Source organism: Molossus molossus, unplaced genomic scaffold (assembly GCF_014108415.1).
Source record: "Molossus molossus isolate mMolMol1 unplaced genomic scaffold, mMolMol1.p scaffold_m16_p_10, whole genome shotgun sequence".
Lineage (NCBI taxonomy): Eukaryota > Metazoa > Chordata > Mammalia > Chiroptera > Molossidae > Molossus > Molossus molossus.
Window position 1 is genome coordinate 76,582,672 of NW_023425345.1, and position 25,054 is coordinate 76,607,725.

General features: G+C 51.1%; 1 protein-coding gene across 1 annotated transcript; it reads left to right on the plus strand.

The window, feature by feature from the left end:
• The first annotated feature begins 214 nt into the window (after positions 1–214).
• Positions 215–24,123, plus strand: ITGA5 (integrin subunit alpha 5). Its single transcript, XM_036251509.1, has 30 exons — positions 215–501; positions 7,175–7,305; positions 8,829–8,941; positions 9,086–9,206; positions 9,394–9,455; positions 9,552–9,597; positions 9,861–9,986; positions 10,200–10,244; positions 10,385–10,428; positions 13,351–13,407; positions 13,585–13,637; positions 13,937–14,145; positions 14,410–14,601; positions 14,828–14,873; positions 15,032–15,133; positions 15,330–15,385; positions 15,518–15,672; positions 15,976–16,113; positions 16,247–16,314; positions 16,917–17,067; positions 17,155–17,247; positions 17,394–17,473; positions 17,582–17,662; positions 17,770–17,875; positions 18,290–18,442; positions 20,242–20,328; positions 20,429–20,542; positions 21,594–21,695; positions 22,250–22,372; positions 23,035–24,123. Exons 1-30 carry the CDS (start codon positions 278–280, stop codon positions 23,116–23,118), a joined length of 3,162 nt encoding a protein of 1,053 aa, XP_036107402.1. The 5' UTR covers positions 215–277; the 3' UTR covers positions 23,119–24,123.
• The last annotated feature ends 931 nt before the right edge of the window (positions 24,124–25,054 follow it).

Genomic DNA, 25,054 nt, shown 5'->3' on the forward strand with positions numbered 1-25,054 from the left:
CCCGCCCAGTCTGACCCAGTACAAACTACCGGCCTCCAGCTGGGGCTGGGAGAGGGGAGTGGAGAGGTGCGGCCCCCCCCACGCCCCTTCGGGGTGGGGGGCGCAGGCTCAGTGTTCCAAGGACCCAGGAATGCCCCCCCGCCCACCCCCCCGGCAGGCGGGGGGAGGGCTCAGCCGGGAGTTTGGCAAACTCCTCCCCGCGTTGAGTCATTCGCCTCTGGGAGGTTTAGGAAGCGGCTCCGGGTCGGTGGCCCCAGGACAGGGGAGAGCGGGCGCTATGGGGAGCCGGACGCCAGGGTCCCCTCTCCACGCCGTGCAGCCACTCTGGGGGCCCCGGCACCGACCCCTGCTGCTGCTGCCTTTGCTGCTGCTGCTGCTGCTACTGCCGACACCCAGGGTCGGGGGCTTCAACTTAGACTCGGAGGCCCCAGCAATGCTCTTTGGGCCCCCGGGCTCCTTCTTCGGCTTCTCGGTAGAGTTTTACCGGCCGGGAACAGACGGGTGAGTGAGGCGAGTTGGCGGCGGGATGGAGGGGGTGGGGGGACGCCTGGAAAGTGGGGGCGCGGCTGAAGTCTGGAGGGGACCAAGGCTTGAGTTTGAGAGGCGGAGTTTGGAAGGACTAGGGCTAGAGTTGGGGGCCCACGCTAGAGTTTGGGGGCCTGCGCAGGACTAGGGAGGGGACAGTGACCGGCGAGGAGGGGGGCCTGGAGTTTGAGAGAGATCAGTGGGGAGACATGTGTGGGGTGGGGAGAGGACATGAAGCTGGAACCTGGAGAAGTCTGTGCAGGGGTCTCGGGGCCAAGGGGAGGAGGGCGCGTGAATGGAGAGCAGGGGGTCTCCGGCTGGGATCTGTGAGCTGCCAGGACCGCAGCGGATGAGGGCGAAGATGAGGCGCGGAGGCCGGGAAGGGGTTTTTGGAGCACTGGGGGACCTCAGGTCCCCGAGGGCCATTGTGCGGAGAGAGAGCTGGTCGAAGCAGAATGAATTGTGTATAGTAAGAGAGGAGTAGACCTAGGGGGCCCAGAGGTTAAATGGGGGCCAGCCTCATCCTCCCCTCCCCCCTCAACTCAGACTGGGAAAGACCCGGGTGGGGGACGGCGGCTCCTTTCCCTTTCTCCTTGGTCTCCTACTCCTCCCTCCACCCCCAATCTCTGTTCAGATGAGGGGATCCGGGAACTTGGGGAGAGTCCCGGAACCCTGGCACTGGGGGTGCCGGGGCTGGGGGTGGGCTCAGCCAAGGGCGGGTGCTCGGATGTGTCGGGAGGGGTGTGTGTGCGCTCCTGAAGGGGGGTGGGCGGTTTCCCTCTTCCTCTAGCTCTGGGGAGGAAGAGAAAAGCTGGTTTCCTGTAGCTTGTGGGCTGGAACTGAACTGAGGCCGGGAATTCTGGGGCTGGGGTCGGAAGCTGGGGAGACGCGGGCTCGCTGGGCCCAGGAGCGTCGGAACACAGGACATCAGAGACTGGGGAAGGCTCAAAGGAGGATCCTCATTCCCAGCTCAGTAGGGTAATCATCGGACCAGACCCAGGGTGCCTGGAAAATGGGGAGCCCTCAGGCCTGGGGAAACCTAAGTTGGAGCTGAGGCAACATCAGAATTGGGTTTTTTATTTAAGGGGGTGGGGGGCTGTTGGAAAGTAAGAGGGAAAGGTAGCTGTTCCTGGGTAGCATCCAGGGACTTCCAAATGCCAGATTCCTAATACTCCACAATAATCCTCTTTCTCCTACATCTCTGGGCTCTGAGCTTCCCACTGCTCCCCACCACCACCCCAGTCCCTCCTATCTCGGGTTTGATAGGACCTCTGTCAGAGGTGAGGTGTTTTTACACCTGATAGAGTTAACTGATCTCTACTCATTTTCTTTAATTTTTGGAGAAAAGGATTAATCTAGCTGATTCAATTGAAGGGTGGGTACATTTCTCCATTGTCTAGAGGACTTGGGGATGGGAAAAAAAGAAAGATAATTAGGTCCTAGCTGTTGGTTCTGTAGGCTATTCAAGGTCCCCACCCAACCCCCACCCAACCCCCCCTGGCTTCTTGCCCAAACCCCATTGCATCACCCTGGCCTGGAACCTCTGCCAGACCTGGCCTCCCCAAGGGCCCCTCAAACTGCTTACCACAACCCTAGTGGAGTAGAGAAGAGGAAGGGGGGAGAGGATGGGAACCTCCCCCATATGTGGGTAACCTTCCTCTTACCCCACACCACCCCTAACAAGAGTGTCATCTCCCTTTTAAAATACTCTAGCCCTGGCCCTGGCCAGTTTGGCTGATTGGTTAGAGCATGGGCCGGTGGACCAAAGCGTCATAGGTTTGGGTTCGATTCCAGTCAAGTGGTCCTGCAGGAAGCAACCAATCGATGTGTCTCTCTCCCCTCACATCAGTGTTTCTCTCTCTCTCTCTCTCTCTCTCTCTCTCTCTCTCTCTCTCTCTTTTTCTTTCCCTCCCTCTCTCCTTCTTTCCCTCCCTCCCTTCCACTCTACCTAAAAATCAATGGGAAAATATCCTCGAGTGAGGATTAACAAAAAGAAAAGAAAAGAAAACATTCTAAAACATCTGGACTTTCACACACTTCCAGTTCCCTAGGTGTCTGTCTGGCCCATGGCCTGATCCTGCAGTCCTTAAAGCACTCTTCTAAAATAGGACCCAGCATTGTCGTCCCTCCCCCACCCCTTTTCCTCAACTCTCCTTCCAAGAGAGCCCAGGTGTCTAACTTGCACTCCGCCCCCCTCTTTGCTTTTTACAATACACTCTTAGAGTAGAACTCTGAACGTTCCACCTCCCCAGTGACCTCCCTTCCACCACAGCTGGGCCTTCAATCTCCTACCCACAGGGAACCAACATAGACCCTCACCTGGAGCCATCACTGGAGAGGGAAGGCCTCAGTGTTCTTGGTCCCTCTGCATCACCTCTCACACTGGACACCAAAACAGCATCAAAGGACAGGGTGAACACAAGAGAGTTTGCATGGTAGGCAAGGGCCAAGCCTTAAGTCAGGCAGACGTGGATGTGCACCCTGGCCCTACCGCTTACTTGTTCCTTGTGTGACCTGGGGCCAGTTACTTAAGCTGTTGGAGCCGGTGTTATGACAATTGGACACCTAACTTATGAGGCTGCTCTGAGGACTAAATGAGACAATATGTGTAAAAGGCTCCTACCCCATAGAGGGTGATCAATACATGGCAGGCATGATTTTTATGAGGTAGCTGTTTTCTGTCTTTGCTTCTCTCCTCCCTAGATACCACCTAGTTCTTTTTCTAAGTTTTCCCCCATTTCTTACTTGCTTTTAATATTTGTTTCTAGCAATGATAGTAATAATAGTCCCTCACGTTCCTTAGCACTTTCATATCAGTTTTTCCATTGGGTCATTACAAAAATCCCTGCATTAGACAGAGTAAGCATTACTGCTTCATTTTATTTAATATATATACTGAAATTTCAGGAGTCATAGAAGTTTAGAACTAGAATTTGTTTTAGGGATCAAGGGCAACCCATCATTTTATGGTAGAGAATCCAAGACTTGGAGAGGGAAGGTGACTTGACCTAGGACACAAACTTAAAAGGTGCACAAACAAGTCTTAGTTGCCATATGTAGAGGCAACTCTCCCTCCCCAGCTAGCCAGGCATTTCCCTTGAGAATACACTGGGGGACCGAGAACTAGGCGTCCCCTGGCCTGGCCAGGGCTGCTGTAGGACCTGCAGGAACTGAGCCCTGGGTCGCTTGCTTCTCTGTGCCTCCGACCTTGTCAGGCCAACAGAGTCAAACAGTAACCATGTATTGAACAGGATCTTGGTTAATCAGAAGCCTGGCTGGGGAGATAGTGGAGAGGAAAAGAGGGGATATATTGGCAACAGGATAGAACAGAACACTAGCGTAGGAATCAGAATTCCTGGCTTCTGATTCTTACGTTGAGAAAGATTCTGAGTGATCTTGGACATGTTACTTCACTTTTCTGGGTCTTAGTTTTCCCATCTGTAAAATAAGAACATAGGACTCAGCAGATATTTTTAATAAAAGTTTTTTGTTAAATTCAAATGATATCTTACCAGGACATTCTATATAAAACGGAAAACAGGTTGCTCTAAAACAGCGGTTCTCAACCTGTGGGTCATGACCCCTTTGGGGGCCAAACGACCTTTTCACAGGGGTCACCTAAGACCATCGGAAAACACGTATTTCCAATGGCAGTTCATAACAGTAGCAAAATTACAGTTATGAAGTAGCAACGAAAATAATTTTATGGTTGGGGGTCACCACAACATGAGGAACTGTGTTAAAGGGTCGTGGCATTAGGAAGGTTGAGAACCACTGCTCTAAAAGATGAGGAGGAGGAGTGTCAGGACCAAACTAGCCTCTCCTACTCCATGTGGCATCCTGGGGCAGCTAGAGGAGAGTCTTCACGCCCGTGGGTGCTCGCTGTGTGCCTTCCAGCTGTGGCAGCCCGTGTCTCCAACAACCGACTCTGGACTGTCAGGGTTCCGAGGCTTCAAAATAAATTAGGGCAATTATTTCTTCCCTTGGACTCCATATTTTAGAAGGGTTTATCTGCCAAACTGCATTTAGTAAGAAATAATTCTTTTTTCTCATGTTTTATCAACTAGAAGTGAGGACAAGAAGACATCTAGAGCTGCCCATCAGAGCTTGTGACCAGTAGGAGATAGTCAGGTCTTCTACGTGAGTTGATATGATTCCAGCCAAAAACAAATATACTTGAGGTTTTAATTAGCCTGGTCTGCTTTAGCAGGGAAATGCATGATTTCCATTAGGTTTTCTGAAAATTTGAAAATAGCCCAAGGACCCTCTGTTGTTACCTTCTTGGACCCCTAAGAGGACACAACTGCTCCAGGATTTAGGAAGCATGAACTAAGAGTGGGAGAATAAAGATAAGCTATGTGGTGTGCCATCCCTGACACCAGGCACCTCACTTGGCACACAGGCCAGGGCACTAGTTATTAGCCTGACTTGGAGGAACTGTGATAGAAGAGCCACTGAACCCTGGGGTGTAAGCCATGGGTGTGTGGGAGGGGGCGCATGTCTGGATTGGGCTCTATGTCCCTTGCCTGCGGGCCAGATCTGCTGAACCCTCACACAGCCACACGCATATGCCCCTGACCCGTGAGCTTGTGGGCTTTACAAGCTTTGGAAGGTCTCTCTCTCACCTTTCAATCCTATCAAACAAATTCCAGGCTTCTTCCTCGGGCCATCCCAGGAGGACTCAGGCTCAGTTCCTCCTAAAGAGCTGGGAGTGTTGTAAAAATTGGGAGTGGGAACTGGGTCCGTTGGCCGCAGCCCTATGTTCTCCTGGAAATAGATTTCCAGGGCTCCTGGAGACTTTGAGATAACCTGTTCAACCTCTTCTCCCAGAGAACAAGGGAAAGCATACGGCCCAAGTCCACGTGAGCTAGTGCCTGGCCCTCATCCAGTGCTGACTCCTGGTCCAGTGCTCTTTTCTCTGCCTCCTGTGCTACAACTTTTCTGGGGCTGTCCCTGCTTAGGGAGGGTTGTACCCCTCTTTTCTCACCCAGCCAGGGGACCATGCAACCTCTCCCCACCACCAACCTTACCTACTGTGCTATATCCCACCCCCTAACTGGATGTTATGCGTGAGTGAAAAGGGTGGGGCCCAGCGGGTGGGAGACAAACGGAGAAGTGAGAGGTTGGAAACAGACAGGAAGCCACAGGCAGTAAACATTTCCTGTCCCCAGGGTAACCAAGGCTGGCACCCCACCCCCCATCACTCCAGGAACTCTCACTCTCAGCCCCCCACCCCATTCCTCCAGACCTTGCCCTCTTCCTCCTCCATTCTCATCCTCTGAACTGCTCACTCCCCACATCAGTCCCTTGGAGCAGTTTCCTCTGTTGTCCCCATCCCTTATTTCTCCTGGGCCCCACCTCTTTTACCCCTTCCGCACCTGGTCCTCTTAGAAGAGACCCAGCTTTTGTGACCTCTACCATAATTCCCCACTTGGACGCCCCTGGTAAAAAAAAAAAAAAAAAAGGCTGAAGAAAGTAGCCTAATATCAGGGGAAGGGGTGGGTATTGGGAATGCTGAAGCTGAAAGGGCAGGAATCAGTAGAGATGGAGAAACACAAGATCTGAGATCAACAGAGAGAGAAAACAGAAACCAAGAGAGCAAGCAGCCATAGAAGCAGAGGAACAGAGCAGAGAGGCGGAGAAGCAGTGTCAGGGGCAGGTATGGGAGGACAGCAGAGGCCAGGGCTTGTGGGGACACTGGCCCACGGCTGGGTCCAGTTGCCCCGGTTGCCAGATGCTGTCCTCATGGGAGATCCTAGAGGACAAAGCCAAGAGGCTGACTGCTGTGCAGAAGCCTCAGAGGCAAAGGCCAAAGAACAGTAGAGACAGAGCCAAAGACAGGAAGATTGTTCATGATCTTAACTATGACCACGCCATTACATAGGACCCCCAGCAAAGGCAACCCTCTCCTCGTAGTTTCGGAGGGGATTGAGGAACTGTCTCCAGAACTAAGACTCCAGTAGAGCAGGATCTGAATTCAGACTCCCGGAGATGGTATGTGGGAAAGGGGTTCAGGGGCTGAGACAGAGACCCAGCCACAATGGGGAAGTCCACACTAGAACCCAAGGTAAAGGCAGGCCCAAGCCCAAGGGAATGGTCTGTTTTCACCATCCTCTAGTTCTTCTCTCCACTTCTACTGCCTGATTTCCAAGATTCACATTTTCCTCCTACACGCCCCAGGGCTGGGCAGCAGGGCAGCCGGATGCCTGGGTCTTGGCTCAGAGAAAGGTTTTGGCTTGGGACAGGAGCACAGGCTAGGTGAGAGGACCCTGGGTTCCAGGGGCTGAACATCCAATCTTGGCAGGTCTGTAGAGAGATGGAGAAGCTGAGGCCAGAACCTCTGGTCCCTCTTTCCCTTCCCAGAACTGACTGGCTCCTTCTCTCTTTAATAACAGGGGAAGGTAGGAGAGGAAAGAGAATGGTGGGAGGAGGGGCAGGGTTGTGTTAGTGACAGCGGCACATGGGGACCGCCTGACTCCAGCCTTTGCCTCTGGCATCTGTGGCATCTTCTGAGATATAAATACAACCCAGGGGGCATCTACCCCACCCCCAGCCAGCCCCTGGCCCAGAGGCCTGGGTCCTTCCTGCCTTGGGAAACAGGAGAAGAGCTAGGAGCCACCCTAAACTGCCTCTCCTTTCCTCACCACAGGGTCAGCGTGCTGGTGGGAGCACCCAAGGCTAACACCAGCCAGCCAGGAGTGCTTCAGGGTGGTGCTGTCTACCTCTGTCCCTGGGGCACCAGCCTGGCACAGTGTGCCCCTATTGAGTTTGACAGCAAAGGTAACCAACCCCCTTGGTAGGCCTGGGAAGTTCAGGGAGGGACCAGGGGTGGGACTGCTGCTTGGGGGTGGGGCCCGGGTGGTGCCTGCAGAGAGGGTAGAGTCTGCCCAGCTCCTTGGCCATGTGCCCTCCCAGTACTCTGATGCTCTGGTGGTGCTCCAGCTCTGTGCAGCCGAGCAGCGGCTCCCCGTGGCACTCACACCACGTTCCCAGTCCAGCCCAGCCCAAGGAGGGCGGGCATGATTCAGAAACATGTGGCTCTCATTTCCCCTGAATCACCCACAACTCAGGGAGGCCAGGGCAGTAACACAGACAAAGACAAGGAGAGTCACACAGACTATTTGATTCATTAAACTAAGCACTGACTAAGTGATAGTGCATGCCACAGGCACTGTGCTGGGGCTGTGGGGGATTGAAGCATGATTTAGCTGCTGCCCTCAAGGAGCTCAAGGTCCAGAGTAGTTGCAGAAATAGAGAGGAAGGAAACAGACGAGAGATGAACAGTAACAACCGCTAACACTCCAAGAGCACTTGTTCCGTGCCGAGCACTGTTACCAGCATTTTATAAATGTTAACTCACTTAATCCTTTCAACAACTGTATGAGGTATTCCCCATTTTATAGGTGAAGAAATAGAGGTTAGCTAACTTGTTCAAGGTCACACAGCTAGTAAATGGTGGAGTAAGGATATGAACTGCTGAGATATGCTGCAAAGATAAAGACTGGGGTTGGGGGTTGGGAGGAGATAAACCAAAGAATTTATATGCATATATGCACAACCAATGGACACAGAAAATAGTGTGGGGAAGGCAGGAGAGGGCAGGGATGGGGAGGAAGGGGTCAATGGGGGGGAAAGGGAGACATCTGTAATACATTCAACAATAAAGATAAGTTTAAAAAAAAAAAAAAAAAGACTAGAGTGAGGGGACCGAAAGAGGAGTGCATAAACAGATGGAGACAATGTGGGGTAGGAGATAAGATCATGAAACAGACTGATACTTTTTTAAACCTGAAAGACAGGTAAGAATCAGAGGAATAAAAAAGGATGTCCTATAGAAGGTAGAGCTAGGATTTGGAAAGAGAAAGACATGCACAGAGAGAAAAAGGGAGAGGGAGAGACACACAGGACAGCAATCCAGAGATGTGAGAAAGACAAAAAAAAGAACAAGGTGCTTAGAGACACGGCCCAGGTACAGAGCCCCAGGTACAGAGCCCCAGAGGATTACCCGCTCAGGAAATAGCCATTCCTCCCCCACCACCCTCCCGCCCCCACCTCTCTGCAAGCATCTTGGCCCAGTTAGACCAGGGGAAGGCAACTCTAGAAACCCAGGTATGTGTGCATATAGAGGAGGGGCGAGTCAGCCTACACAAAGCAAAGTCTAAAGAACCTTCCTCATTCCCCCTCCCAGAAAGTCAGGGGTTTCAGACTTGCAAGTGCTTGGGTGCCCCCAGGCTGAGAGTGGGGGCTGTGCTAGGGCTCAGTTGCCCACTTCCTGCATGACTCCCCTTTCTCACTTCCCCAAGGCTCTCGGATCCTGGAGTCCTCACTCTCCATCCCAGAGGGAGAGGAACCTGTGGAGTACAAGTCCTTACAGTGGTTCGGAGCAACAGTTCGAGCCCACGGCTCCTCCATCCTGGTGAGGGGCCAGCAGGCTCAGGTTGGGGTGGGGAGTGGTCAGGGGATAGGCAATGGTCAGGTATAGTGGAGCACAGGCCTAGAGGGAGGGAGGAGGATTTCTGTTCATGTAAATCTAAAGCTCTCTCGTCCCGGGCCTTCCCAGGCTTGTGCTCCACTATATAGTTGGCGCACAGAGAAGGAGCCACTGAGCGATCCTGTGGGCACCTGCTACCTCTCCACAGACAACTTCACCCGAATTCTGGAGTATGCACCTTGCCGCTCAGGTAGGGCAAGAGTGGGCATATGCCTCTGTCTGCCTTCTCTGTACGAGTCCCTACAACTCCTTCTTAGTCTGTACTTACTATCTAGTTCAGGGAGGTCCTTCCTCTCCCACCCCCTTCCCCAGTCTCTCTTCTTTCGCGCATAACCCATCTGTGTGGGCCTCCTTCCCAACACCTTCTCCACTCACAGATTTCAGCTGGGCCGCAGGACAGGGTTACTGCCAAGGGGGCTTCAGTGCTGAGTTCACCAAGGTGAGAGGGTGATCTGGGAGGGAAGTGGCTGTGGGTGGTGGACACAGAGGCATCAGGACCAGATGTAAACTCCCCTCCTTCCCCCGCCTTCCCCAGACTGGGCGTGTGGTCCTGGGTGGACCAGGGAGCTACTTCTGGCAAGGTAAGTCCTTCCTGTGCTGACTCCTAGACCCCTGGCACAAGGCCTGTCATATCCGCGCTCAACCTGTGATCGCCATCCTTCCCTCCTCTGCTGCCCATCCCAATTCTCCTCTCCCTTTTTTTGAGACTTACATGTCCTCTTCCACCACCCACCACAAGCTTCCCGTCCTTGAACTAGACTTCTGAAATCCTACCCAGTCCTACACCCCCATTGTCTCTCCTCCCTGCCCCCTCCTACTCCGTCCATGTCCTCCTCATCCCCAGGCCAGATCCTGTCGGCCACACAGGAGCAGATTACAGAATCCTATTACCCTGAGTACCTGATCAACCTGGTTCAGGGGCAGCTGCAGACTCGCCAGGCCAGTTCCATCTATGATGACAGCTATCTGGGTGAGTGAGCAAGTGGGCACCTCAAGCACTCCTGCCCTCACACACCCCCTTGCTCCTCTCTTCCCACTCAGGCACCCCAGGCCCTCTGTCATTCCTGTCATGTGCAGACTGACCATGAAGGCCCAGTAGGGGTTGGGGAGGGATTGGAAGATGGGCCAGAGCAGATGGGTCCCCAAAGCAAGAATACTAATACCCACCCACCCTCTCCCCCAGGTTACTCTGTGGCTGTGGGTGAATTCAGTGGTGATGACACAGAAGGTGAGTGTGTCCCCAGGCTAGGGCCAAAGGAGAGTATGGATGGAGACCCAGGTCCTGGGGCCACAAGAACTGAGACATTTGCCATTCTTGTGTCTCCCCTTTCCCCATTCTTAGGCCACAACTTTCTCTTCTCTTTGCAGATTTTGTTGCTGGTGTGCCAAAAGGGAACCTCACCTATGGTTATGTAAGACCCTGCCTGATGCTCCCCTCCCCTCCCCTGGATAATCACACACCAAAAAAAAACAAAAAAAAAACATGCATGGCAGTTTGTGAGGATTCAAAAAGTAAATCAGAACATAAGCTCTGCCCTGGCTGGTTTGGCTGAGCGGTTAGAGTGTCGGCCCGCGGACCAGAGAGACCCGGGTTCGGTTCCCGCTAAGGGCATGTACCTCGGTTGCAGTTTGTCCCCAGCCCCGTTGGAGTTGTGTGGGTGGCAACCACTCAATGTGTCTCTCTCACGTGGATGTTTCTCTCTCTCTTATTCTATCTCCCTCCCACTCTATCTGAAAAAAATAAATGTGAAAATGTCCTCAGGTGAGGATTAAAAAAAAAAAAAAAAGAACATAGGCTCTGGGGTCAGACCTGGGTTCAAGTTCTGGCACTTACTCTAGATGAATCCTTCTGTTATTTATTCATCCCCTACTTTATTCTGTAAAATCCTTGGACCTGCTTAACCTCTCTGAGCCTCATTCTTCTCTGTATAATGGAATAATAATAGTTCTGACCTCACAAGGCTCTTGTAAGGATGAAATGAGATAATGCATGTGAAAGTACTTAGTGAACTGTTAGGCAGTGTACAACTGGTAGCTGTTATTATTAGACCATGACAAGTGCTTTAAAAAGGATACAGATAAGAATGCCGTAGGAGCCCTGGCCGGTTTGGCTCAGCGGTTAGAGCGTCGGCCTGCGATTCAGAGAGACCCGGGTTCAGTTCCCACTAAGGGCATGTACCTCTGTTTGCAGTTTGTCCCCAGCCCTGGTTGGTCGTGCAGGTGGCAGCCATTTGATGTGTCCCTTTCATGTCGATGTTTCTCTCTCTCTCTCTCTCTTCCTCTCTCTCCCTCCCACTCTATCTGAACAAGAATGCCATAGGAGTTTGTTCAATTAACAGTAAAAAGAGGTAAGAAGATGAATAAGACATCATATCCCATCTCATAAGGTGCTTCTGATCAAGTATGTAAGATAAGACACATGCAGTTATAACCTAAGATACAGCTACTATTCATGAGCCCCTCAGTGCGTTGGCACTATCCACTCAGTGGTTTTTGTTCTTCACAACAAGCTGATGGGGGTTTAGATTACCATGTGCTTTTGACACATGACAAAGCTGAGACTCTAAGAGACCCAAATTGTTTAAGATCACACTGTTAATAAGTGGCTGGCTAGAGATTTAAAACCAGGTGTGTCTTATTTCCAAGTCAGCATTCTCTTCACACTATGATAAATCTCAGACAAGTGGTTAAAATGGTGCAGTGGTTCTCAATCTGTGGGTCACAACCCCTTTAAGGGTCAAACGACACTTTCACAGGGGTCACCTAAGACCATTGGAAAACATATATTTCCAATGGTCTGAGGAACCGAGACACCGCTCCTCTGTCCGTCTCCAGGCGGGTCTGCCCACATGCAGATACGCCCACCTACAACATGAGGAACTGTATTAAAGGGTCGCGGCATTAGGAAGGTTGAGAACCACTGGTTTAGGGAAAGGAATAACCTCCTTTCCAGGGCAGGGCTGGATCACAGAAAGTTCTATGAAGGATCAATGGAAATGAGGCGAGAGGGTATCCTAGACCGGAGCATAAAAAAATTCATGGAAGAGTCCAGCTGGCGTGGCTCAGTGGTTGAGCGTCAACCCATGCACCAAGAGGTCACCAGTTTGATTCCTGGTCAGGGCACATGCCCAGGTTGTGGGCCTGATCCCCAGGGGAGGGCATGCAGGAGGCAGCCAACTGATGTTCTCTCTCATCGATGTTTCTCTTCTCTCTCTCCCTCTCACTTTCTCTCTCTCTCTAAAATCAATAAAGAAAAAAAAATGCATGGAAGAAAAGCAAAAAATTTCAGGCTGTTTAGCAGACGCGTGGGATGGTTAGGATGAAGAGAGTGAGGAGAGGTTCAGCAAAAGCAGGCAGGTTGGCACCAGTTATCCAGGGCCTCAAAGGACCAGTCAAGAAGTCAAGACAATGGCTGCAGAGAACCACTGTGGGGTTTTTTTGTTTGTTTTTTAATCTTCACCGAAGACATAATTTTATTGATTTTTGGAGAAGGAGAAGGGAGAGAAAGAGAGAGAGAGAAACATTGATGTGAGAGAGAAATATCGATTGGTTGCCTCCTACACGCGCCCAAACCAGGGATCAAACCTGCAACCTAGGTATGTGCCCTGACCAGAAATCAAACCTGCAACCTTTTGGTGTAGGGGATGATGCTCGAGCCACACTGGCTGACCAGGGCATCACTGTGAGTTTCCAAGCCAGAGGTGTCCCTCCTAGATCTGCTTGGGGCCAATCATTCTGCCACTGTGGGAGAAGGGTGCTAAGAGGAAGTGATGGCCTGAGGCAGGGACGTGGCCAGCAGTCCTGTGAGAGGGTTCTCATCATAGTAATAGCAGCAAGTGGGGAAGAGAAGAAGGAATCAAAAGACTTGGGGACTGATAAGGCCAGCCACTAAGAGGAGACATAGGAAAGACATGAGTGTTTGTGGTTTGGGAGGGCTGGAGGATGAATGACTGAGGCCTCAGTGTGCATTCAGTCATTCAGCTAATAATTATTGAGTGTCTACTGCTTGCCAAGCACTACTTTAGGCTCTGGGGAGAAAGCGAAGAACAAAACCAAGCTCCTGCCTACATTGATCTTCCATTCTAGTGGGTAGAGATGGACAACAGACAGATAAATATTAAATCTGACAGTAATTGATAAATGATATGGAGAAAAAATAATGATGTTGCTGTGGGACTGAGCTACAGGCATAGAAATGGGGCAGAGCTCAGGAGGGAATTAGGGGACCAGTCGTCTGTGTCTCCAAGGCCCTTGGGTAGCCTGTAAATATCTGCCTTCTGTCCATGGGATAATCTGGGAGTCCGAGGCCAATGGGTGTATCTCCTCGTTTCCAGGTCACCATCCTTAATGGCTCAGACATTCGATCCCTCTACAACTTCTCAGGGGAACAGGTGAGGACACCCCCAACCCAGCTTGGCCCTCTGCCAAACAAACCCCAGCCCTGACCCAGTAAGCTCAGCCCAACTTTTCAGGCTCCCTGGAGTCTCTGACCAGCCCACATAGCCCCTATTGATTCTGTTGATTAAACCTCTAGTTCTGACCCAGAGCTGCCCCTCTGTCCTCCCCAGATGGCCTCCTACTATGGCTATGCAGTGGCTGCAACAGACGTCAATGGGGACGGGTGAGTAGGGAAAAGGCACACCATGATGCCCTTCCCAGAAAGGAGGAGGGGTGGGACAGAAAAAAACAAGGAGAGTTTTTCTCTAGGCTTTTTCCACCTGGATTCTCCTCACTTGTGCCTACATTCCCTTTGCTCAAGAACAAGGAGAAAGCTGAGAGCTTAGACCAGAAGACCTCAGCTCTTCTCACTTGGGTGGTAGCCTGGGATCCAGGATGCCTGGAATTTTCTGGCACTAGAATTGGAGAGAGGAGGTGGCAAGGCAGGGTGTTAGGATGCCTAGATTTTTTCCCTACCCCCAGGCTGGATGACTTGCTGGTGGGAGCACCGCTGCTCATAGAGCGGACAGTTGATGGGCGACCTCAGGAGGTTGGCAGGGTCTACATCTACCTGCAGCAGCCAGCCGGCATGGAGCCCACACCCACCCTTACTCTTACTGGTCATGATGAGTTTGGCCGATTTGGAAGTTCCTTGACCCCCCTGGGGGACCTGGACCAAGATGGCTACAATGGTAAGTACAAGGAGTTGAGGAGGAGTCAGGGGTCTGAGGGTGGCTAAGATACCCAGATCAATTAAGATACCCAGACCCCCAGTGTCTTCCCAAGGAAGTATGTAGACTTTAATCCCAATGTCTAGGTCTTGAGGCTTTGAAGAAACTAGAATACTGGGAATGGTGGCTGGGAAAAATAGGATCCTGGGTCCTGGGGTTTGGTGGTAAAGATTTGGACTCCTGGATTCCAAACCTGCCAACTGTTGTATACTGTGTGTCTTGCAGATGTGGCCATTGGGGCTCCCTTTGGTGGCAAAACCCAGCAGGGAGTGGTGTTTGTATTCCCTGGGAGCCCAGTGGGATTGGGCTCTAAGCCTTCCCAGGTTCTGTTACCCCTGTGGGCAGCTGGCCACACTCCAGACTTCTTTGGCTCTGCCCTTCGAGGAGGCCAAGACCTAGATGGCAACGGATATCCTGGTGAGTTGTACCCTAGGCCCTGTTCATCTTTGAATTCCCTGATCACTGGCCCCTAAACCCTGTCTGCACTTTGCTAAGGTCCTTGGGTGCAGTTCTAGGATACTGCCACCAGGTGGCGATGTCCTCTCATTTTGGCCTCCTTGAGCAATGAGACTAGACCGGTGTTACAAAGGAAGGAACCTGATTTGGAGCTTGCTGTAAAGGGTAGTTTCTTGACTTCTTGCAGATCTGATTGTGGGCTCCTTTGGTGTGGACAAGGCTTTGGTGTACAGGTATGAAATCCAGGGTGGGCAGCCTGGGAGTAGTGGGTACTGGCTAATTTCTCAGTAGGGCTGAGGTTGGAAAAGTGTACAAAGGACCCTGGGCTTGAGCATCAGCTTCCTGTGCCCAGGAGTCTTAGTTCTATTGACTTCACATCCACTCTTGGCAGGGGTCGCCCCATCGTGTCTGCCAGTGCCTCCCTCACCATCTTCCCAGCCATGTTCAACCCAGAGGAACGCAGCTGCAGCTTGGAGGGGAATCCTGTGGCTTGGTGAGCTGGGACCCAGGAGATTGCAGAGACTAGTCTGGGTTACCTCAGTCTGTGCCTTGGAGTGGGCAGGGAGACCAGGTCTGCAGAAAAGAACAAATGGCAGTGTCCTAGTCCGGGTCTGTCTAGGAGATAGGTGGAGGACATAGGATGCCTGTTCCAGTTGGGTACATCAGCTTTCCTCTTGGTCTTCCTCCAGCATCAACCTTAGCTTCTGCCTCAATGCTTCTGGAAAACATGTTCCTGATTCCATCGGTAAAGGAGATTCCCTGAATCACTCAGGCACTGGGATGGGATGGAGGGGCAAGGGACATGGGCACTTCCCCTCTCTCTGAATAGATTAAGAGGGAGAGGCAGATTCTCCTTAACATACATCCCCGGCTGCAGGCTTTACGGTGGAGCTCCAGTTGGACTGGCAGAAGCAGAAGGGAGGAATACGGCGAGCACTGTTCCTGGCCTCCAAACAGGCAACTCTGACCCAGACCCTGCTCATCCAGAACGGGGCTCGGGAGGATTGCAGAGAGATGAAGATCTACCTCAAGGTATAGTCTCGAGGGCAAGATATGGACCAGCCTAGGGATGGTGGCCATAGAGAACTGGGAGCTCCTCCTGAAGGGAAAGAAATTAGGAGGCTCCAGTGAAAGGCTTGCGATTGGGGGAAGCTGAGGAAGACACCCTTCTGTCAGAGGAACTGGGAACCAGGCTGCCAGGGCCTCTCAAGCAATAAAGATGGTCACCTGAATTCTTGAAGGCCCTGTGGACAAAAGGAGGCATAAGAAGCTGAGGATCAGGGGCATTAAATCCCCAATGTCCCCTGATTTTGTGAACCCTCTCTCCTGACCCAGAACGAGTCAGAATTCCGAGACAAACTCTCCCCGATTCACATTGCCCTCAACTTCTCCCTGGACCCCCAAGCGCCTGTGGACAGCCATGGCCTCCGGCCAGTCTTACATTACCAGAGCAAGAGCCGGATAGAGGACAAGGTGAGGACAGGGTGGGGAGAAGCCAGGAGGAGAGGGGCCTAGGCACCTGGGGGTAAGACCCTGGAGCGGGGAAGCCCACATATGGCCCCAAGGGGTTATAAACTCCTTTCCTGAAGGCTTCCCTGCTCCCCAGGCTCAGATCTTACTGGACTGTGGAGAAGACAACATCTGTGTGCCAGACCTACAGCTGGAAGTGTTTGGGTAAGTGAAGGCTAACATCAAGCTGGGGGGTTTCAGATGCCAAGGTCTTGAGGCAGGACACATGAAACTTGGAAGTACCTGGCACCTGATGAAGTATAATAGGGACATACTAGCTAGCTGTGTGACCTTGGGAAGTTACTCAACTTCTCTGAGTTTCAGCTTCTTCATCCATATAGTGGAAATAATAGCATCTATTTCTCTAGCCTTTTGGAAGGATTAAATGAAATAATTTACATAAAGCATCTAGCCTAGCCTGCTCAGTGTGGCTCACTGGTTGAGCATTGACCCATGCACCAGGAGATCTCCAGTTTGATTCCCAGTCAGGGCACATGCCCAGGTTGCTGGCCAAATCCCCAGTGGGGGGCATGCAGGAGGTGGCCAATCAATGTTCTCTCTCGTCGATGTTTCTGTCTCTCTCTCCTTCTCCCTTCCTCTCTCTCTAAAGTCAATAAAGAAAAATAAATAAAGCATCTAGCCCAGTGCCCGCCACAGAGTTGGAACTCAGTAAATGGTGTCTATTATTATATCATTATCGCCATTGTGGCCCATTGTCCTGGTTTAGAGATTAATTCCAGTGTCCTTTACCTTGTGTGCCCCTCCAGAGAGCAGAACCACGTGTACCTGGGCGACAAGAACTCTCTGAACCTAACTTTCCATGCCCAGAATGTGGGTGAGGGTGGCGCCTATGAGGCTGAGCTTCGGGTCACAGCTCCTCCGGAAGCTGAGTACTCAGGACTCGTCAGACACCCAGGGGTATGAACAGACTCCCAGGTGGGCCTTGGGGAGAAGCCCTGCCAGAGGGGTACCAAAACCTTACCTGCGTACCCACCCCACCTCCAGAACTTCTCCAGCCTGAGCTGTGACTACTTTGCCGTGAATCAGAGCCGCCTACTGGTGTGTGACCTGGGCAACCCCATGAAGGCGGGAGCCAGTGTAAGTCTGGGAGGGGAGAGAGGACCTGAGAGGACAATGACAAGCTTGTTCAGAGCACTGCTGTGGGACAGGGAAGAAGGGCTAACATTGTGGTAAGGCAAATGCCCAATCTAACAGCTTCCCTGTCCTTGATCCCGGTCCTGCAGCTCTGGGGTGGCCTTCGGTTCACAGTTCCTCATCTCCGGGACACGAAGAAAACCATCCAGTTTGACTTCCAGATCCTTAGGTAGGATGTGGGTGGGGCCAGGCTGCAGACGAGTTGGGGGGGAGCCAGGTGCCAGCAGAACCCCTGCTGGCTGGGCTCCAGCACCATCTTAGTCTCTCCATCCCACAGCAAGAATCTCAACAACTCAAAAAGTGAAGTGGTTTCCTTCCGGCTCTCGGTGGAGGCTCAAGCCCAGGTCTCCCTTAACGGGTCAGTGCCCAGGGGAAATGGAGCTTTGCTGGGAGTGGAGACAGACTTCTAGGAAAGTATGCGGGTAGGGTCCCTTCCACTGTCCTCTAAACCACCCTCCTCCTTAGGGTCTCCAAGCCTGAAGCAGTGCTATTCCCAGTGAGTGACTGGCACCCCCCAAACCAGCCTCAGAAGGAGGGGGACCTGGGCCCTGCTGTCCACCACGTTTATGAGGTGAGGAGGGAGAGAGGCAGGGAAGACTAGGTCCAGGGCAGGCAGCTAGTAGGAGTAGAGGGGTGGGGCCACAATGAATGATCAGGAAGGAGGAGCTAGTATGAATGACAGATGGCTGGGAACAGAATGAGAGACTGAAAGTAAGAGAGGAGGGAGGGGGAGGGGATATGTAAAGGCCTGGGCAGGGTCAGTGTGAGAGACAGCCAGAGGGACAGGCCAATTGAGTGACTTGGAAGGGAAGATGGAGCCACCTCCAAGAGTATTGGTTGGAGAGGATTTTGCCCACTGATTTCCTCTTTAACTCCTGAGACAGGAGACTTACAGCAGGATATAGGGGGCCATGGTGACCCAGGGTCTCAAGGGGCAGCATCGTTCCCGTTCCCTTCCTTCGCATGATGATTGTGCTCTCCTCAGCTCATCAACCTGGGCCCCAGCTCCATCAGCCGGGGCGTGCTGGAGCTCAGCTGTCCCCAGACTCTGGAAGGTCAGCAGCTCCTCTACATGACCAGGTTTACAGGACTCAGCAACTGCACCTCCAGTCACTTCCCCAACTCAGAGCACCTAGAGGTGAGAGGCCTGGAGAATGGCATGTGGGGGAACCAAGGCTGAGAGGTTTGGGGAAGGTCACTGGGGGACTGGAAGAACCAATGAGGATGTGCCTGAAGCTGGGACTTAGGCCACTGAAAGGGAGTCAGAAGGCCCAAAGACACCTCAAGGCCCTAGGAAGGAAAAAGACTCTTTTATGCATTACACTTCAGTCATTCTGCCTGAAATATCCTTCCCTTATTTTTTGCCCTGACATACTCTGAGAACCCAGCTGTACACCATCTCCTCTGGGAAGCCTGCAGCTCTGTGCCCCAATACCTGTTTACTCATTAACAATGTTTAATTAAATGAGTGCCTGCACTAAACCCTATTATAGACTCAGGAAATATCACAGTGAACAAAACTAACAAGGTCCCCACTCTCATGGAGCTTACATTTTAGTGGAGGGGAATAGAAAATAAAAATTAGCCCGGGCCAGTTTGGCTAAGCAGTTAGAGCGTCAGCCTATAGACCAAAGGTAACCAATTGATCTCTCTCAGATCGATGTTTCTCTCTCTTCCTCGCCCTCCCACTCTGTCTGAAAAAATTTTTTAAAAAATAAAAAAACAGAAAAGTATCCTCAGGTGAGGATTAAAATAAATTTAAAAGGAAAGCCCTGGCCAGTTTGGCTCAGCGGTTAGAGCCTCGGCCCTCAGACCAAAGAGTCTTGAGTTTGATTCCAGTTAAGGGCACGCATCCCAATTGCGGTTCAGTCCCCGGCCCTGATCAGGTTTATGTGAGAGGGAGTAGATGTGTCTCTCTCACATCAATGTTTCTCTCTCTTTCTCTCTCTTCCCCTCTCACTCTATCTGAAGATGAATGGAAAAGTATCCTTGGGTGAGGATATATAAAAAAAAAATTAGTCCGCTGGTGTGGCTCAGTAGCTGAGCATCGACCCACGCACCAAGAGGTCACTGGTTCAATTCCCGGTCAGGGCACAATCCCAGATTATTGGCCAAATCCCCAGTGGGAGTCATGCAGGAGGTGGCCAATCAAAGTTCTCTCTCATCAATGTTTCTATTTCTTTTTCTCTCTCCCTTCCTCTCTCTAAAATCAATAAAGAATAAAAAAATAAAATATTTTAGTTTTTAAAAATTAAAAAGAGAGATTGACAGGTATTGAAAAGTGATAAAAGTATGCCCTGGCCAGTTTGGCTCAGCATTTAGAGCTTCGGCCCTCGGACCAATGAGGCTCGGGTTTGATTCTGGTCAGGAGCGTGTATCTTAGTTGCTCTTCATCCCTAGTCCTGGTCGGGGTCATGCAGGAGGCAACCAGTCGATGTGTCTCTCTTATATCAATGTTTCTCTCTTTCTTCCCCTCTCTCCCTCTCTCTCTCTCTCCCTCCCTCCCACTCTATCTGAAGATAAACAGAAAAATATCCTCGAGTAAGGATTTAAAAAAAAAGAAAAGAAAAGTGATAAAAAGTGCAGTGCTAACATTCTGGGGTGGGATGGGGACTGCACATTGAGTCACCAGGAAAAACCTCTGGAGGACTGAAAGATAAGATTGAACCCACTTGTGAAGACTTGGGAAAGTGCATTCCAAGAAGAAACACCCAATACACAAGTCCTAAGGCAGGGACAGGGACCTAATTATTTATTTACACATCTCTTCCTTGTAAACTCCAAGGACCAAGTCTCATTCATTTCCATGTTTCACACTGAGCTTGGTAATTTGCACCGGATGTGGTCAGTTGAATGGATAAAAGAACAGATTGAAGCGGTTCTGGAACCCAGGTGCAGGCTGACTTAGACTGCAGCTAAGTCTCCTTCCTCTTCCAGTTGGATCCCGAAGTTTCCCAGAACCACAGGCTGCAAAGACGGGAAGCTCCAGGCCAGAGCCCTGCCTCCTCAGGGCCTCAGATCCTGGTAAGTTGTCCTGGGAATGAGGTCTGGGCCCCAGCGGTGAGAACCTGTTTGAGTTTTCAAAGGGCAGAATTCCAGGTTCAGGCTCCCTCTTTCTTCCCAGAAATGCCCAGAGGTGGAGTGTATCAAGCTGCGCTGTGAGCTTGGGCCACTCCACAGGCAAGAAAGCCGAAGTCTGCAACTGCATTTCCGAGTCAGAGCCAAGACCTTCCTCCAGGTAAGGGAGCATTACCTCAACCCTGACCCCCCACCTTCGGGCCTGCCTGCACCCACCCTCCCTTTGCCCACTGCTCTAGCCACATCCTCTGGGAAATGAGAATCACGCACTCCAGCTCCCCACCTGCCCCTGTTTAGATAGGGCTGTGTTCTTGGTGCCACCTAGTGGCCACACCGAGAAAAGTGACAGCTTCCCTTTCCCAACCTATTCAAAGACGAATGTGCAGAGAATGATAGAAAAACAGATGGAAGCCCAACTGGTGTGGTTCAGTAGATTGAGCATTGTCCCAGCGACTGAGAGGTCCTGGTTCTATATCCGGTCATGGCACATGCCCCAGTTGCAGGCTTAATCCTCGGTAGAGGGCGTGCAGGAGGCAGCCAGTGGATGTTTCTCTCCTACATCAATGTTTCTATCTCTCTCTCTTCCTCTCTCTTAAAAATCCATTAAAAAAAAACAGATTGAAGATAACTCTATAGTGGAGAAACAAGAGGGAGTAAGAATAATAGAAAGCAGTCATTTATGAAGTGCACACTATGGGCCAGATATTGTCCTGGGCGCTTAACCCACATTAATGATTCAAAAAATATTATTTTGGCTCTGGCCAGTTTGGCTTAGCGGTTAGAGTGTCAGCCTGTGGTCCACAGAGACCCGAGTTCAGTTCCTGCTAAGGGCATGTACCTTGGCTGCAGTTTGTCCCCGGCCCTGGTTGGGTCGTGTGGGTGACAGCCACTCGATGTGTCCCTTTCACATCGATGTTTTTCTCTCTCTCTTCCTCTCTCTCCCTCCTGCTCTATCTGAATAAAAAATGGAAAAATGTCCTCGGGTGAGGATAAAAATAAAATTATTTTGAACATGCAGTCATCTAATTATGCATTATTTAGTTATAGTATTTGATTACACATTTATTATCTCATGTAAAGAATGTAGAGATTCAGGAGAGAATGAGCCCGAAATAGAGAAGGATCAGAATCTGAGCCAGACCATGGGGATCCCTATGTCCTCTAGATCCCAAAGGGACAGGCTGCCCTGAACACCTTTCCTCCACCCACAGAAAGAGCACCAGCCATTTAGCCTGCAGTGTGAAGCTGTGTACGAAGCCCTGAAGATGCCCTACCGAATCCTGCCTCGGCAGCTTCCCCGAAAGGAACTTCTGGTGGGTCCAGGGCCAGAGGTCTGGGCAAAGGAAGATATGGCTCAGAGTGCTGGGCCTGGCACTAGGACTGAGACATAGATGGGGGTTGGCCTTATAATTGTAACAAATATTTATTGAGCATCTACTATGTCCTGTGCTAGGGATATAATGATAAGCCAGGTGGACAGAGCATCTTCACCCCTAGCAGGCAATAAGAGCAGAGCGTGAAAAGTGCCAGGATATTTATGGGAACACATCATAGGAATACTTGAACACAGCCTTGCAGGATCAGGAAAGGCTTCCTGAAAGAAATGATGTTTAAACTGAGACCTGAACTACCTGACTAAACCACTCAGGAAAGGAATATTCTCTGGGGAGAGGAAACTAGCAAGTATGAAGGCCCAAAAGTCAGAGACAATAATGCACATTTTAAGAATTTAAATTTTGAAGTTTAGAATTCTGTTAGCCCAAGATGGGAGATGAGAGGTGGGTCTTGGTCCAATGGCAAGTGGGAGCCAAGTGTAGGCGGGAAGAACAAATGACTTTTTAGTGACCTCTCCTGACTTGCTCCCTAGGTGGCCACAGCTGTGCAGTGGACCAAGGCAGAAGGCAGCCACGGTGTCCCACTGTGGATTATTATTCTAGCCATCCTCATTGGCCTCCTACTCCTAGGTCTGCTCATCTACATCCTCTACAAGGTCAGCCACATCCTACCCGTGACTTGGTTTCTCTCTCATCGGGTTCTGCCCTTGACCTAGCACAATCCCAAGCATCTACCTCCAGACCAATTTTCTAGCCACATGCCCCCACCTGTGTGTGCCCTGGCCACAGGTATCCCATCCTGACCCTGCCTATAGGATGCTCCCCATCATTCTACAGCCCCTATCTTAGAAAGAGTCTCTTGAATCAACCTGATAAGTTTGCCTATACTTGCAAAATCAGCGTTACTCACAGGTGGCAAATATGTGGAATTTGTGCTGTCACTTCCTCCAAAGACCCATGGCATCTATCATTAGTTGATCATACCCTAGCAGTGGTTTCAGAATCCTCCAGAGGCAGCCAATATTAGGCTATCAGACTTGGAACTTGAGTTCCAATCCATTTGCTATCCCTGGCTTACCTGGGGGCATTTTTATGGCACTGATGAAAGACCTCTTTATGCCAAAGCACCCCCAGCTTTAGCTCTCCTGGCCAATTGGACCTCTTGGAGAGTTAGACATAACAGCCTGAATTTAGGCCACTTTTGCAAGATGGGGAGATTGGAAGCACTAGAGAATCCTCTTCATTCCTTCTTGGGATACGATCTGGGGAAAAATGGGTGCTAGAATATCTAAACTCTCCCTCCTTCCTCCCTCATTAGCTCGGATTCTTCAAACGCTCCCTCCCATATGGCACCGCCATGGAAAAAGCTCAGCTCAAGCCTCCAGCCACCTCTGACGCCTGACTCCTAATCCCAGACTCCAATCCTGAAGTCCCCCCACCCTCAGTCTACTGACAGGGAGGTGGCTGGGTGCTTCCTGAAGGTGCTGAGGGCCAGGGAGAAGCTCCTCTCCCCAGCCCAGAGACATACTTGAAGGGCCAGAGCCGGGAGGTGAGGAGCTAAGGATCCCCACCCCCCATGCACTGTGAAGGACCCTCGTTTACACATGCCCTCCTCATGGATGGGGGAACTTAGATCCAGGGACAGAGGCTCCAGCCTCCCTGCAGCCTTTGCATTTTGGAGAGTTTCCTGAAAACAACTTGGAACCAAACTGGGGAGTCCAATCCCAGTTCTCTGGGCCAGACTTGCCACCAGGACTTTCTGTCCAGCTCCAGCCTGCAAAGATCTGTCCTCCGCTTTGCCAGAGATCCACAGGAAGCCCCAGCTAAAAACCTGGAACCTGGAAAGTAAGACCTGGCAGCTCTGGACAGTCCCCACCCTGGTGGGTGAATAAGGAACACTAACCATGGATGGTGCCCCAGGATCAGCTCAGGACAGATCCCAAACAAGTATCGATGCTGGCCCAGAAGCAGCTCCAAGGAGAATCAGAACTCTAATGGGGCCAAATTGAACCTGGGGCCTGCGGTTGATCTGGGACCCAGACTCAGACATTGGTAACCTAACCATGCAGATTCAGGACAACATTTGAGCCTGCACCAGACACCTGGGCCTGGGGGCCCAATCCACCTCTGACTCGGTAGAAGTCAGGAATGCCCAGGACTCTGAAGGGGCCATGATGGCAACAGATCTGGAACCTCAGCCTGACCAAAGGCAGGCCCTCCCAGTCCCCAAGAGAAAGGGGAGCCCACTGTCCTGGGCCTGCAGGATTTGGGTTCTGCCTGCCAGCTGCACTGACGCTGCCCTTCCTCTCTCTGCCCAACCCTCCCCTCACCTCGGCTCGGGACACCCGGGACTTATTTAAACTCTGTTGCAGTGCAATAAACCCGGCCCGGTGCCCCCACTGATCAGCTGGAATCTCTTTTATACTCTTTCCAAACCCATCCCAAACCCGCTGGGAGCCAGGATTATAACCCCCCGCGACTGTGGAACTTGTTTTGGGGTTCCCTTCTCTTAGGTGGGAGAAATTATGGAAAGAGAGAAAGGAAGACTTGACTCCTGCCCATCACTCAGCTTTACCAGAGCTGGTCCTTAATACCTCCAAGAGAGCAGGAAAAGAAATCCCTTCTCTTTGAGGATTAGGAAAGAATGCAAAAGGGTAGGTCCAGGTTGAAGGTGGGAGAAGATGGTCCAGAACACTCACCTGGGCTTCCCTAAATCAGAATAATGAAATGCGTTGAGACTAAGAGCCACAGAACTAAATCAGAACAAATCAATTTTTGTTTTTATTGTTTATGGTATGCTGGTGGGTAGAGAGGATGTTAAATATAAAGCATCTATTATCTCCTTTAATTTCTATAAGCAATCCTGTGAAGTAAGTACAGTTAACCCCACTTACACAAAGAGGAACTTGAGGTCCAGAGAGGTTATATAACTTGCCTAACTCACACGGTGAGTGCCGGAGCAGTGTCAAATTTAGCCTTCTCTGCCTGGGAAAGCCCTCCCTAACCAATATGCCATACGGTTCAGGTCTTTGAAGAGAAATGAAAGTGAGGGAGTTCCTCAGGGTCCTCTGTCTCTTCAAGGCTTGTCCTAACATGCAGCAAGAGAAATGAGAGGGGTGCTAAAATTCTAATGGGATTGTTGGAGGCAAAGATGTCCATGTCATGCTAGACCAGAATTCAGCCACCAGAGGGCAGCAAAGCTACAAGTTTACAGAAATTTGAGGAAGGGAGGGTGTAAGGTCCATCTCACTCTCTTCCCCCATCATCAGGACTACTCCTTTTTTGTTATTATTTTAGAGAGAGAGAGAGAGAGAGGAAGGGAGAGAGAGAAACATTGA

Excerpts from the sequence above, each read along its gene's own strand:
- ITGA5 (XM_036251509.1), top strand. The coding sequence starts at position 278 with ATGGGGAGCCGGACGCCAGGGTCCCCTCTCCACGCCGTGCAGCCACTC. Across the intron at positions 15,386-15,517 it reads ACATGTTCCTGATTCCATCG|GCTTTACGGTGGAGCTCCAG; the intron begins GTAAAGGAGATT and ends CCCCGGCTGCAG. Across the intron at positions 17,068-17,154 it reads GACTCGTCAGACACCCAGGG|AACTTCTCCAGCCTGAGCTG; the intron begins GTATGAACAGAC and ends CCCCACCTCCAG.